The sequence below is a fragment of the Lolium rigidum genome, chromosome 1 (genome assembly GCF_022539505.1).
Source record: "Lolium rigidum isolate FL_2022 chromosome 1, APGP_CSIRO_Lrig_0.1, whole genome shotgun sequence".
Lineage (NCBI taxonomy): Eukaryota > Viridiplantae > Streptophyta > Magnoliopsida > Poales > Poaceae > Lolium > Lolium rigidum.
In genome coordinates this window covers 266,820,784-266,835,539 of record NC_061508.1, presented here as the reverse complement: position 1 = coordinate 266,835,539, position 14,756 = coordinate 266,820,784, and the positions used below count along the sequence as shown (strand labels likewise).

Genomic DNA, 14,756 nt, shown 5'->3' with positions numbered 1-14,756 from the left:
ATATAGTGCAATTCCTACCAAAACATCACACGAATATTCAGTACATGTGTATGTATTAATGGAATAAATGTGACGATTTTTTAAAATGCAGATGAATAGTTTTTTTTAAAAAACGAAAGCATTCTGACTCATGTGCACCAAATCCGCTTCCTATTGGAAAGCCTTATTATGTACCCGCCGTGCCACGGGAGCCCCTATTTGACACGTTTTGCGTCTGAAAACCTGTCGACGCCCGCAGGAGGAACTGGTGGGTCAGGCCCATCGACCTCATCTTCTTCCTTCCATCAAGGTCACTTCCGTCTCCATTCACACACCGCCACCTCCATCTCCTTTCTCTCTGGCTCCGTTGCCGCTGTCGCCACCCGCGGCCGGCGGCGCTGCCGCGCCACCTCGCCGCCCGGCCTGCCCAAGCCACCACCTCCGCCGGTTCGCCACCTTTCCCCCACCTCTAAACCTCCCTTCGTTTCCATCTCCGGCGAGGTCCGGCACCACCACCCAGAACCCTAAGACGCCGCACCCGCACCCGAAACCCTGAGGGTTTCTTCCTCACTTCCTCCGGCGCCGTGTCCGCTTCTTCCCCGTCTCTGGTGAGGTCCCGTCCTCACCTCCAACGGAAACGCCGCGGCCAGCCGCGTCTTTCCCGTCTCCGGCGAGGTCCTCCGGTCGTCGTCTTTCTCATGTCCAGTCAAGAGACGAGCAAGGTGGGCCGGTCCGTTGCGTCGGACCGGGTACGCGTCGAGCCGCTAACCGACGCGACGGGCGTCAAATAGGAATCACCCCGTGCCACGCAGTGGTGCGCACCGGCACCACCTACTGCAAAAGGGGGATCGTTTCCCCGTGCACCGCTCGGCGCAATCCAATCCCACGGTCCCGCCCCACACCGTGTGACAATCGTGGCAGCCCAGCCCATACAGCGACGGTCAACCAAGTGCTCGCCCCCACCAACTCTTGGAGCAGGAAACCTACGTCTCCGTAATCGCAAAACAAAAGCGTAAAAGGGGTCGCAAGAAATCGCGGGAAACCACCCCCTCTCCAACCCCGCGCGCTGCATATAAGCCGCACCACCACCACGACACGACCGACCGCCCACTCACTCCTCTCCCTCCTCTCCTTTCCAGCTCCCGCTCCCAACTCAACCTTCCGACCATGGCGCTCCGCCGGCTGCCGCACTGACACCCTACCTTTTCTGCCTAGCTCCAGCGCACGCACGCACGTACTAGCCAGCGCGCGCGCGCGCGATGGACAAGGTGTGGGACTCGGGGCGGCGGATGAGCCGGAGCATCGGCCGGGGGATGGGGATGGAGACCTGGGGCGTCGACGAGGCCTTCCTGCACGGCAGCGGCGGCGGGAGCCGGCGGGGCGGCAGCAGGGGCGGCGGCGCCCGCGACGACGACGAGGAGGCGCTGCGCTGGGCCGCCATCGAGCGCCTCCCCACATACAGCCGCATGCGGACCGCCATCCTCTCCGCCGAGGCCGCCGCCGCCGCCCAAGCCGAAACCCAAGGCACGCAGCAGCAGCAGTACAAGGAGGTGGACGTGCGGAGGCTCGCCGTCGGCGAGCGCCAGGGGTTCATCGAGCGCGTCTTCCGCGTCGCCGAGGAGGACAACCAGCGCTTCCTACAGAAGCTGCGCGACAGAATCGACAGGTACGTACGTGCCTACACTCGTAACTTTGAGCTCAGCCGGCCGTGGCGCGCGTGCATGCATGGTGGATTGTTATCCAACTTAACTCGCAACCTAGCTTGGCCTTGCTACACTTCAAACATTTGAGACTCTACAACACTACCTGTTCACGATTACTATTCCGTATCTATCGTTTTCAAAGTCTGCCCGCGCGATTAACTGAAGATTATTCAAAGTCACTGTACGTGCATGGGTACAGGTTGCTGTACGTACGACCTTCATCACATAGTAAGTAGCTCTTGCTTGAACACCACATGAACATACACGTGCTGTTATCGTGGCCGCAACCACACTTTGCGTCTTCCCACCATGTCTAATGTGTACTCAGTTGGGCAGCAAAACACTCAATATATAGTTCTTTAATTTCCAGATATCCCAAAACGAATATAATCCTGCATTATTCAGACTTTTGTACTTTCTCTATACGGCGGGAAAGGGATATAACAGAGTTCACTTTTTCACATGTTTGCTTTTGGTCGATTGAAAAGTAAATCAGCCAGCGATCTTGGTGTGCTTCAAGTTGTACGCGCAAAGAAAGCGATTGATGGCATATGGCGCTAGCTAGATCGGCAGATGCCCATTCATTTCTCTCCCTTTTCTCTGTTTGCAGTGTGTTTTGAGGAACAAACCGATGTACTAGGTGCACCTGTCGCATTATGGCTGATCGAAGCTGAACCAATAATCCATTTCCAAAACAAAATCATTATAACCAACTACTACGACTACGAGGGCCTGAGTAATTTCGTCAGGCCGCATGTGCATGACATCAGCATGCTGCATACCAAATGCTTTGTTTTCGTTTTTTGCTGATGACAACTAACTCCGTTCCAAAACAATTGTCGACTTTGTCTGGATACAAATGTAAATATATTTTAATTATAGATACACCTATATCTAGCCAAATTTGCTACACTTATTTTGGATGGAGGGAGCATATGCAAGTTATTTTTTACCTCCAAGTAGACATAGTGAGTGTTGTCTCTTATCATTACAACTAAACCTTAGTTGTGGACTAGGTTCAACCTTGGCAGTTAGTAGTAGTTGAATCTATGGAGTTGCGCACCAGTAGCACTAGCAGTTGGTATACACTTAAGTAGTTAAGTTCAAGTAGTATTTCATAACAAAACTAGGGCTATGATTTGCATATTTTAAGGAGTAGACGACATCATGACCTTTTCTTCTATCTAAAAAAATATGATGCACTTTGTACGAGATTCCAAATGGAAACATTCAGTCTGCCTCTGGGTCCCGAAGGTCGCTTAAAGTTGACAGCCAAACAAACCTACACTGCAGCTTGGCTAGCTAGCTTGCTCCAACGTGAACGAATGATGTCGTGAGCAAGTAACATAAATCATTTCCTTTTGTGGCGTGACATGTAAAATTAACAAATCGTCGACCATGTGGAATCGGTGATCAAATAATCATTGCTGGAAAATAAAAAATCCGGAACTGAAAATCGCATGCATGCAGGGTGGGCATCGAGCTGCCGACGGTGGAGGTGCGGTTCGAGCATCTGACGGTGCAGGCGCAATGCCACGTGGGCAGCCGGGCGCTGCCGACGCTGCTCAACACGGCGCGCAACGTCGCCGAGGGCGCGCTGGGCCTCCTGGGGTTGCGGCTGGGGCGGCAGGCGACGCTGGAGATCCTGAGGGACGTGTCCGGCGCGGTGCGGCCGTCGAGGATGACGCTGCTGCTGGGCCCGCCGTCGTCGGGGAAGACGACGCTGCTGCTGGCGCTGGCGGGGAAGCTGGACCCGACGCTGCGGTGCGGCGGCGAGGTGGCCTACAACGGGTTCCCGCTGGCGGAGTTCGTGCCGCAGAAGACGGCGGCGTACATCAGCCAGACGGACGTGCACGTCGGCGAGATGACGGTGAAGGAGACGCTCGACTTCTCCGCCAGGTGCCAGGGCGTCGGCACCAAGTACGGTGAGTACGACGCCGCCGAACCTTCAACTAGCTTGGCGGTAGTAAGTGATGGTGAATGATTGGGGAATTGAACTGATGTGAACATTTTGGCGCATGCAGACCTGCTGACCGAGCTGTCGAGGAGGGAGAAGGAGGCCGGCATCCGGCCGGAGCCTGAGGTCGATCTCTTCATGAAGGTAACCAAATGGTTAACACTTAACAGCTTGTCATGCAAAAATGGAAACCTATAGTATAGCGAAAGAACTTGAATTTATTCGAAAGTTGAGCTACACACAGCTGGGTCTGCATGCTTTGTTTCAAAGCTTGCTTTACCACGTTTTCTGCAGCATGCACGTCAATGATTTGTGTAAGTGTGGCATGATTAATTAATTAATTTGGTGTGCAGGCCACTTCAATGGAAGGGGTGGAGAGCAGCCTCCAGACGGACTACACGCTCAGGGTAGGAGCCCTACCCCTCTCTCAACTAATCGCCTCCTTGTTCTTCCTTATTCTGAAGAAGTTTCATTTTCCTCGTTTTGCCACTTGCTCAGAATAGCACACTACAGTGACACGATGACATTGACATTACGCATTTCCGGCGTTAGCCACAAGGTTTTTCCGTCAGAACCATGTGACCAAAAACTGTTCCCACTACAAAGCGACAACACGTTACCATAGTGGCAAAACTGCATCGAATTCAAAAGTTTTCGCTTTCTCGATCATGGCCAGGGTTTTACTCAATAAAGAAAAACATGTCCACCGATGATGGACTGCACAACACATCACAAAGGAGAGATAGACGTGGTGACATGTGGCGGCACACGGTCCGCACCGCACTCCACACCAAGGGAAAAATCACCGACGGCGATCATCTCCACGACGACAGTCGACACGCACACCTGACCAGACCTGCAATGGAGTGAGCAGTAGACTAGTAGCAGTAGTTGAAGTTGAGCCAGGATAAGCATTCGAGTGGTGGCAACAGCAGAAGTCGGTAATGAGTAGGCAGGGAGTTGGTCAGCTCACCTCCTTTGTTGACTACCACTCTGCTGCTACTCCATTTTCCCCCTTCACCAGCTCGGGACAGCCACATCCACTACGGTGGGGCCTGGCTGTGCCTAGCTTTGCGGGGACGGGGGTTGGTGTGCGCACGCCGCCGGTGCCAGCCACCAACTCGGCCCGATGATGATGCCGATGGCGTCGCCGGATCGGCACATCGCACCCCTAGCTCACTGTGAGATCATGTCACGCCATGCCCATGACATGTTCGCTGCTATGCGCGGCCGAGCCCGATGCCTTTTCGTCCATGGCGGGTAACGGTTGCTTTCGACGCATCTACCACCCCCAGTCTGACTTCGGTTAACGAAATGCTAGTACTGTCATTACCCTGATTACGACGGATGTGGACGTGCTAGCCTAACGAGCTGTTGTTTTTTGACTGATCCGGTTTGTGTTCTTTGTGTGTGGGGAGCAGATACTGGGGCTGGACATATGCGCGGACACCATCGTCGGCGACCAGATGCAGAGGGGCATATCCGGCGGCCAGAAGAAGCGCGTCACCACAGGTAAACTTAACCACCTCGTCGTCATCGTCGTCGTGTCATGCTTGTTTCATGGTTACGTCATGAAGAAGAATATAAGATTATTTTTTTAAACGAGACAAAAGATTTGCCATTTTCATTGATAGAGAGGGAGAATAGAAGATTGGGCTACTGCTTCCAGCATTGTCTCTTTCTTTCTGGTTTAGAGGGCGGCGACAGGTGGCGCCGGCGTTAATCTGTATCTATGCGCAGATTAGAATGTCCTTCTCTGAGAAGGACTTGCCGAACATGTTGGCGTTTATACAAGACTATGTGCCCACACGTATATGCAGTTCCCCTGTCACGTCCTCTGGTTCCTACTGATGAACGGTGCTTGTGCCATTGGGTTGTGCCGCTGGGCTCAGGTCCACGTGTTAAGGGGCATGAGCGTTTGGTTGGGAGGGACGCAGCCATTAGCGTACCGCCATTGCATGTACGTACAGTTGTTGGATGGTCGTTGCCACTCTATCAGTCTCTCCTCTTCATCAAGTGTACGATTGAACGCTACGATCCAACTCCCTAGAGCAACTAACCATGACCCTGACGTGCCCTGATCCTTTAGATACATACAGCCTATGTCGTACTGCTTGATGACAATGGACCAGAAGTGCAGGGAATAAGATATGGCCGAAAATTGCTGCTGGGGAGGATATGGCACTGGCATTACAGAATGGTTTACTGACACAATGGAAGTTATATATACTTGCACCAAGCTAGCAAATTACATGTATTGCTACTTGCTGCATTCCTGCGTCAGCGGTTTCTTCGGCTTGTTCCTCTTTACTAAATACAAGACTCGCTCGGCCTGAACATATTGTCTTTACATTGCATGTTGCTTTCGTTCTTATTGATAAGCCAAGCTTTCCTGCTAATTTTATGAAAAATAAAATACATTTCTGCATAACTGAAGCTCGAAAGCAGCTCCTTTCTTTATATTAGAAATGTGTAGCATTGCTAAAGTGACCGTTTGAACTAATAAAAAAAGAAACCATTTCAAACCGTTTTAGGTGGATTTTGTGTCGAGAGGTAAAGTCTCTGCATGAGATTGCTTGTTGCCAAACTGTTTCGGTTTATTTTTAATTGAAAAGGCAGGCACCCTGTCAGGTTACTTTATAATAAAAAATATAATAATAATATGTTGATGAATTCGTTGGATTATCAGAACATTGCTTGGATGCATGATCTTTGAAATCAATTTGTCCATTTGCATTGCAGGAGAGATGATTGTTGGTCCGACAAAGGTGTTATTCATGGATGAGATATCGACTGGGTTGGACAGCTCCACCACCTTCCAGATTGTCAAATGTTTGCAGCAGATTGTGCACTTGGGCGAGGCCACGATCCTCATGTCCCTCCTTCAGCCAGCCCCAGAGACCTTTGAGCTGTTCGATGACATCATCTTGCTGTCAGAAGGCCAGATTGTTTACCAGGGACCACGTGAGCATGTCCTTGAATTCTTTGATTCCTGCGGCTTTCGCTGCCCAGAGCGCAAGGGCACCGCAGACTTTCTTCAGGAGGTAACACCGCACACTAGCCTAGTTAACATGTTCCTGAAAGTTTCATTTTCTGATTTACATGAAAGCATCGCGTCCTGTATTATTTCTCAGGTGACATCGAAGAAGGATCAGGAGCAATACTGGGCTGACAAACAAATGCCGTACCGTTATATTTCAGTCTCGGAATTCGCGCAGATGTTTAAACGATTTCATGTTGGGCTACAACTCGAGAACCATCTCTCCGTGCCATTTGACAAGAACCGCAGTCATCAGGCTGCCCTTGTCTTTTCCAAGCACTCGGTGTCAACTCGAGAGCTCCTCAAGGCATCCTTTGACAAGGAGTGGCTCCTCATAAAGCGCAATTCATTTGTGTACATCTTCAAGACCATACAGGTCGGCATACTTTTCCCATCTAGTATTTCCACTTCTTAAAATCCATAATGCAGATGACTTGACGATGTTTCTACGTGAACTCCAAAGCTCATCATTGTAGCCCTTATCGCGTCAACGGTGTTTCTAAGGACCCAAATGCACACAAGGAATGTGGATGACGGTTTTGTCTACATTGGAGCACTGCTTTTTACTCTGATTGTGAACATGTTCAATGGTTTTGCTGAGCTCTCTTTGACCATCACAAGGTTGCCGGTGTTCTACAAGCACCGTGACCTCCTCTTCTACCCTGCTTGGATCTTTACACTACCAAATGTCGTTCTCAGAATCCCCTTCTCCATCATCGAATCTATAGTCTGGGTGGTTATCACATACTACACTATGGGATTTGCCCCAGAGGCTGACAGGTACATATGGAGTATACAACCTTCGTTTCATGAATCAAGAACTGTCAGTTCTGAGTCCGTTAAATTGCCATCTGTGTCCGCAGATTTTTCAAGCAGTTGCTACTAGTGTTCTTGATCCAGCAGATGGCCGGCGGGCTTTTCAGAGCAATTGCCGGCTTATGTAGATCCATGATCATTGCTCAAACCGGAGGAGCCCTCTTCCTTCTCATCTTCTTTGTTCTTGGAGGTTTTCTTCTTCCAAAAGGTCAAATACTTATCTTGCTCATTTTCACTTCACATTCCTTCTTGAGATACAGCTTTGCTGACTAGTACTTTGCTCTGTTGTTGACAGACTACATTCCAGAATGGTGGATCTGGGGCTATTGGATTTCACCACTGGTGTATGGATATAATGCTTTAGCAGTGAATGAATTCTATTCTCCTCGGTGGATGAACAAGTTTGTAATGGTTAGCCCCCTACAGCACTGCTCTTTCACTGGTTTACGTCCATGCTTTTCTAACAAGCTGTGTTCATGTTGATAGGACAAGAATGGTGTTCCTAAAAGACTAGGTATGGCTATGCTAGAAGGCGCCAACATCTTTACTGATAAAAACTGGTTCTGGATTGGAGCAGCAGGGCTGTTAGGTTTCACCATCTTCTTCAATGTACTCTTCACTCTGTCCCTAACGTATCTGAATCGTAAGTATTGAAAAATTAATCTTAGTGCCTTCTGAGTCCGGATCATAAATTTGGATCAGTATGTGACCCACTTATTCTTTAATTGTTAGCTATGGGAAAACCACAAGCTGTTATATCTGAAGAAACTGCAAAGGAAGCAGAAAGCAATGGGCTCCCAAGAGAGACAGTAAGAAATGGCAGCACAAAAAGAAATGGCAGCACAAAATCAAAGGATGGTTCCAGTAACAGTAAGCAATTCTACCTGGAGTCATATCTAAATATGGCTGTAAGTAAAAGTTCCTAAAATTCATGACTAGTACTGTCATTGTTTCAGAGGAAATGAAAGAAATGCGTTTAAGTGCTCGTCTGAGCAATAGTTCATCAAACGGGATTTCACGAGTGATGTCTGTTGGCAGCAATGAACCTGCTCCAAGAAGAGGAATGGTTCTTCCATTCTCCCCTCTATCCATGTGTTTTGATGATGTGAACTACTATGTTGACATGCCTGCAGTGAGTTTACCTATGCACAATTTTTGTTGGCAATCCTTCATGTTCCTTATCTTACCTTATTCATGGGATTTTTCTGTATCGATATAGGAAATGAAACATGAAGGAGTAACGGAAGATAGGCTCCAATTGTTACGTGATGTTACTGGATCATTTAGGCCTGGAGTGCTAACAGCACTCATGGGAGTCAGTGGAGCTGGAAAGACGACTCTTATGGATGTTTTGGCCGGAAGAAAGACTGGTGGTTACATTGAAGGAGATATAAGAATTTCCGGTTATCCGAAGAACCAAGCAACATTTGCAAGGATTTCTGGCTACTGTGAGCAAAATGATATTCATTCACCTCAGGTCACGATTAGGGAATCTTTGATATACTCTGCCTTCTTGCGTCTTCCTGAAAACATTGGCGATCAAGAAATCACTGATGAAATCAAGATTGTAAGTCATGTGTTTTTGCCTGACGAATAATGCTATATGCTGAGATTTGATAAATATGATAAGAAACGTTCATATAATTTAGATTTTTTTAAAATTTATTAAGCTCATACCTGACATGCCTCAATGGTTTCAGCAATTTGTTGATGAAGTTATGGAGCTAGTGGAGCTTGACAATCTGAAGGATGCTTTAGTTGGCCTGCCAGGAATCACAGGGCTTTCAACAGAGCAAAGAAAGAGGTTGACAATAGCTGTAGAGCTTGTCGCAAATCCATCGATCATCTTCATGGATGAACCAACATCAGGTCTTGATGCAAGAGCGGCAGCGATTGTCATGAGAACAGTAAGGAACACCGTCGACACTGGGCGGACTGTGGTTTGCACAATTCACCAGCCAAGCATTGACATCTTTGAAGCTTTTGATGAGGTGACTAATTTACATAAAAAATTCGCTTTAAGTGGTAGTTCAGCTTTTTCAGCAATTAAACAATAACGAGTGTTTCTGTGCAGTTGCTATTACTGAAAAGAGGAGGCCAGGTGATATACTCTGGGAAACTGGGTCGCAACTCGCAGAAAATGATTGAATACTTCGAGGTACGTTTAATTTACATTATGATGTTTACGTTTCAGTGGCAGATCCCATGTAGATATTGACAAACAAAAGTATACCACCTGATCTGCTGTTCAATACTACCAGGCAATTCCTGGAGTGCCAAAAATCAAAGACAAGTACAACCCGGCAACGTGGATGCTTGAGGTCAGTTCAGTTGCTGCAGAAGTACGCCTAAGTATGGATTTTGCGGACTACTATAAGACTTCAGATCTGTACAAGTAAGCAAAATCATTTTTTGTGTGGCATTGACCTCTACTGTGTTTTCTGGCCATACCATTTTACGTACCAAAAATCTCATGGCATACACTGGCTATGTTTCCAGACAAAACAAGGTATTGGTGAACCGGCTAAGTCAACCTGAACCAGGAACATCAGATCTGCATTTCCCTACAGAATACTCCCAATCCATTATAGGGCAGTTCAAAGCCTGCCTCTGGAAGCATTGGCTGACCTATTGGCGCAGCCCAGATTACAATCTTGTCAGATTTTCTTTCACTTTGTTCACAGCCTTGCTTCTCGGCTCCATCTTTTGGAAGATTGGCACCAAGATGTAAATACTGTACTTATCTTCATTTTTGATTCCGTAAACCTAACGTACCAGCAGCTGAAGTTTTGGTACCTTCGGATGCAGGGGCGATGCCAATACCCTCAGAATGGTCATAGGAGCAATGTACACGGCAGTGATGTTTGTTGGCATCAACAATTGCGCAACCGTTCAGCCAATTATTTCAATTGAGAGAACAGTTTTCTATCGAGAGAGGGCTGCTGGGATGTACTCTGCAATGCCCTATGCCATTGCTCAGGTAAATATAAAACAAGTTTAGTGGGTTATGAGTAAACACAGTGGTAGCTAAAGTAGTAATGTTGTCATTTGATTCGCCGGGTATCTCAAGCTTTGTTTATTGCTTCAGGTTGTGATGGAGATACCCTATGTTTTCGTCCAAGCCTCGTATTACACCCTCATCGTGTATGCTATGATGAGCTTCCAGTGGACAGCTGCAAAGTTTTTCTGGTTCTTCTTTGTGTCCTACTTCTCCTTCCTCTACTTCACCTATTATGGGATGATGACTGTATCAATCTCACCAAACCATGAGGTTGCAGCCATCTTCGCCGCAGCTTTCTATTCCCTCTTCAACCTCTTCTCTGGTTTCTTCATCCCGAGGCCGGTGAGTTGTGTTCTCAGATTACACAACTGCTGCAGTTGCTTTTTTCGTAATATCAACTACTTATATTGTTCTTGCTTTATCCAGAAAATCCCCAAATGGTGGATCTGGTACTACTGGATTTGTCCATTGGCATGGACAGTGTATGGGCTCATAGTGACACAATACGGAGACCTGGAAGAGATCATCACCGTCCCGGGCCAACCCAACCAGACAATCAGTTACTACATAACTCATCATTTTGGATACCACAGGAACTTCATGGCAGTTGTTGCACCGGTGCTCGTGCTCTTTGCAGCGTTCTTCGCTTTCATGTATGCTCTTTGCATTAAGAAGTTGAACTTCCAACAACGGTAGGAGCAGAAAGACAACAACTAAGATGGCACGGAAGTGTTCATTTTTTTCTGAACCAACTCTTCTTTTGTCCTTCCATTTTTGGGTCTATTTATGCAGTGTCAGTGTAAATATGGGTCTAGTTTTTTTGGATTCCATACATAGCCAAATATGAGGTTTCACACTGCCTTTAAAGGTTTGCAACTTTGTAAGTGTATTGCATTGCAAGATCGTGCAATGAGCAGAAACTGTTCATGGCCTATACATCCATTAGAGTTTTTTTTTCCAATCACAAGTTCACAACCAATTTTCTTACAGCAGTAAAGATAACAGCCTTAGGACCTTCTAAATGTTGAAATAATTTCCTTGCAAAACTTTTAATTTTAAGCTCATGAGACAGGATTCTGAATAGATTACACATAAGGCATTTTTTCTGTGATTTGATTGAGCAAGCTGTAGTGGTGAAAGATAAAAATATGAGCTCTTTTATGGTGATTGGCACGGAACCTAGGTTCCGTCTAATCTATTTTAGGTTCCGTCTAATCTAATTTTTCATGACCGTTGATTAAAACAGAAATATTTTTTAATGTAATTCCTATGATACTTCAACAATCCAAAACATATATCGAAGTGATCGAAAGTAATCGATGGCCATCGGTTCATCAAAAATCAAAATGGACGCTGGTAAAATAGGCCGTGGACCATCCTTCTCTCCCTCTCCTCGTGGCTTTCTTCCTCCATGAGCGGCGGCGCCGCCGTCCTTGTCTCCAGGGGAATCTTGTCGCTGTCACCCCCTCACCCATCCCAGTCACCTGACGAGCGCCGCTGCCCAAGTCACCACCGCCCCCACAGTCACGGCCGCCCCTCCTCATCAAGGAGATCCTGGCCAAGCTCGCCGGACGGCCACGCCTCCCAGGTCGTCGTTCCACGACCTCCGCAGGGTCCTCTCAATTTTCGTTCCCCGCGCGTCCACCGTCCTCGTTTTACACCATGAGTTGCTCCCCAACGCTCTCTTCCCCGTCTGCGCTGCTCCGCCGCCGCCAGGAACGTTCGCGCGTCTCCCAGCTCATCTGCGCTACTCCACCGCCGCCGGGGACGTCCGTATGCCCAGCTCGTCTGCGGTGCTCCGCCGCCGCCGGGGACGTCCATGCGTATTCTAGCTCCAAGGCCGCTGTCGTTCACGCCAGTGACGCCTTCTCGGTACGACAACTCCTCCAGTTAACTGATTGATTTGCATACTATCTCGCGCACAGAATTAGTGATGACTGAACTGAGAACCATTTCCTATTTGCAGGCTTTGAGGCGCCAAACTTGAGGTAATTCTATTCCGTTCCAGAGTTTTGTCAACTGTGTACCAAACTACCGATAGATTCACACAGGCGTATAGTAGCTTTCGTTAACATCACTCTGAAAGGCGCTGGGCTCGTTAGCTATATGCTGACAAATTATATTGATAGGGGAAATACACATGTTCTCTCACTCTTTCTGTGAAGTGTATTTACTTAATGTTAGTGCTAACTGCTAGAGTACAAAGCTAGATTGTGACAACAATTTCTTGTTTTGGACTTTGCAGTATGTAATTGGCAGATCAGATGAGGACTTGAAAACACCCTTTGGCATTAAAATTCTGGACAAACTAACTCAGACTTGGTATTGTACTTCACCATTTATTTTTTGTTTGGATTCTGCATGTAACTTCTGAACTTCTTTGAAGATAGTCATTCTGACAATTGTTCTCATGCCAGGGTTGTGCCAACAGTAGTTGGGGCTTAGCCTCCATCCAAGTTGCACGAAGCAATTCTTGTAAAGGATGAGAAGATATTGGTTGTTGAGAACTGGACAAAATCCTACAGAAAAAAGATTGAGGAACCGGCTGTCTTGCATTTTGCTTGCACTGAAACTGGAGTAGCAATTTCTGCTCACCCATTTGTCTTTCCCTTTCCCGCTAGTTGAATGTATCATTTTGTTGTGTGAATGTTGTGGAGCAGCAAATATTCTTATCAACATTCTATGAGGAAACATCGCAATGTAACTGAGATTCCGCATTGTATTTTATTTCATTGTTTGGAAATGGGAAAGCTGCATTGCATCTGTCTTTCCGTTTCCTGCTAGAATGTATGCCCTCGGCTTCTCAATATAACACGTTTTGAGAGTTCACTCTGTTGTGTGATAGTACTGTGGAGCAGCAAATAGTATTGTCTAAATTCAGTGATGAAACAAAGCAGTGGGATTGAGATTCTGCATTGCATTTCATTGTTCGAGAAACTGGGAAAGCTACATTGCATTGCATCACACAAATTATAAATGATAAGAGGATAAATTTAGCAAGATAGATAAAAAAAAAGGGCGTTAAATCGTTCAATCCTTTATAACTAGGCATCAGAAGATTACGGAACAAATTCCAAAATTTGTTATCATCTACGCTCATCCGGCGAATTCAGCCTTTTCCCTACCTCTAATAGTGTATTTATAGTACATAGCCCCGTTTGATCTATATAACTACACAACTTTCTCAGATAATGATGGAAGTTTAGTCAACTATCAATCTTTGTCTGTAACTATTGGAGTTTAATGCCCACATCTTTCGCAGTACCAGTAGAACTTCTCGCTCATTCTTCACTTTGGCTTCTAGCAGAAGTGACTCATAGTACTGCATTAGCACCAAAACCAAAGTCAGATTCACATCACTTAGTTACCCTCTCAAGTACTATATATCAATGTTATGGTGTGTAGAAGCTTTATAAATATACAGGATCTGCAATTGTGCTTATCTGGTACAAGTGGTTATATTGGAAGTAAAGTAGTTTTACCTCTGCCTTGAACTTTTACCTACCCATATAATCCAAGCGAAAAATCTGCATACCTTTCAATTGCAAAAGCAACAGGCAGTAAGAACATGGTAGCTATTACACACCTGACTCGCCCGTACTTTCTGCCGCCTCGTGTCAACACTACTCGACTCCGATGTGCATGTCACCATCTACACCTCGCTGTTGTCAAGCGACATTGATCCAGCACCTGCGAGTCGCGACGATTGCGCACTCTTCGCACCAGCAAATAGCCAACAGCGCCTCATCCCTCGGAAACAGGGTACTAAACAAGAAAAGTTGCCCTCATTTGCATATCTAAATTAAAGCCAGCAAACGTTAACTGACAGTTTGAGAAAAAGAACATGATCATCTAGACATGTATTGCATTAATTTTTTGTACAAAGTGATGGGCCTAGAACTTTCCTGCCAGGGAATTCAATAGATGTTCTTTAGCCAGCAAACCCTAACGTACCAACATCCGGTGATTCTTCTGCCAATGCAATAGATGTTCCTGCTGTGTTCACCTGGGAACAACAGGGTTAGTTAGTGACTTATCACCATCTGCTGCTGATTGGTATTATTTCCCGCTGCACTGTCAAATTCGATAAAATTTTAAAAGCTACTACTATCTAGAGGCTTGCATAGACTTGATATCCATGAAACATAGCAGCAAAGAATACATACCTTGCAAGCTTTCATCATTGGTTGCAGAAAGGATGTTCTGAAAAATAGAGCTCTCAGCGACACAGGACAAACTTACAGGGAGCTGTAACTTACA

General features: G+C 46.7%; 1 protein-coding gene and 2 long non-coding RNA genes across 6 annotated transcripts; 2 read left to right on the top strand and 1 right to left on the bottom strand.

Annotated features, from left to right (window-relative positions):
• Nucleotides 1–1,238: 1,238 nt before the first annotated feature.
• LOC124693575 (ABC transporter G family member 42-like) lies at nt 1,239–11,434 on the top strand. The gene is made up of 21 exons (XM_047227059.1): nt 1,239–1,645; nt 3,153–3,607; nt 3,707–3,783; nt 3,993–4,046; nt 5,061–5,151; nt 6,382–6,683; nt 6,774–7,055; nt 7,143–7,459; nt 7,543–7,703; nt 7,791–7,906; nt 7,982–8,138; nt 8,228–8,365; nt 8,452–8,627; nt 8,715–9,062; nt 9,196–9,486; nt 9,570–9,653; nt 9,757–9,890; nt 9,995–10,222; nt 10,304–10,475; nt 10,584–10,838; nt 10,923–11,434. The coding sequence occupies exons 1-21, from the start codon at nt 1,239–1,241 to the stop codon at nt 11,190–11,192; spliced, it is 4,515 nt and encodes a 1,504-aa protein (XP_047083015.1). The 3' UTR covers nt 11,193–11,434.
• An 864-nt stretch (nt 11,435–12,298) lies between these two features.
• On the top strand, nt 12,299–13,239 carry LOC124683657. Of its 3 annotated transcripts, XR_006996774.1 has the most exons (4): nt 12,299–12,368; nt 12,463–12,484; nt 12,742–12,818; nt 12,914–13,239. It is a non-coding gene; the product is annotated as an uncharacterized LOC124683657 (long non-coding RNA). The 3 variants fall into 3 exon arrangements; XR_006996775.1 differs by lacking the exon at nt 12,463–12,484 and having other exon boundaries at nt 12,325–12,368; XR_006996773.1 differs by lacking the exons at nt 12,299–12,368; nt 12,463–12,484 and having other exon boundaries at nt 12,696–12,818.
• A 321-nt stretch (nt 13,240–13,560) lies between these two features.
• LOC124683656 lies at nt 13,561–14,756 on the bottom strand. 2 transcript variants are annotated; one of them, XR_006996772.1, is made up of 3 exons: nt 14,663–14,756; nt 14,083–14,570; nt 13,561–13,818 (listed from the first exon to the last, which is right to left on the bottom strand). It is a non-coding gene; the product is annotated as an uncharacterized LOC124683656 (long non-coding RNA). The 2 variants fall into 2 exon arrangements; XR_006996771.1 differs by having other exon boundaries at nt 14,083–14,749.

Coding starts and splice junctions, on each gene's coding strand:
- LOC124693575 (XM_047227059.1), top strand. CDS start 1,239: ATGGACAAGGTGTGGGACTCGGGGCGGCGGATGAGCCGGAGCATCGGC. Junction 5,152..6,381: donor GAAGAAGCGCGTCACCACAG/GTAAACTTAACC, acceptor TTTGCATTGCAG/GAGAGATGATTGTTGGTCCG. Junction 8,628..8,714: donor ACTATGTTGACATGCCTGCA/GTGAGTTTACCT, acceptor GTATCGATATAG/GAAATGAAACATGAAGGAGT.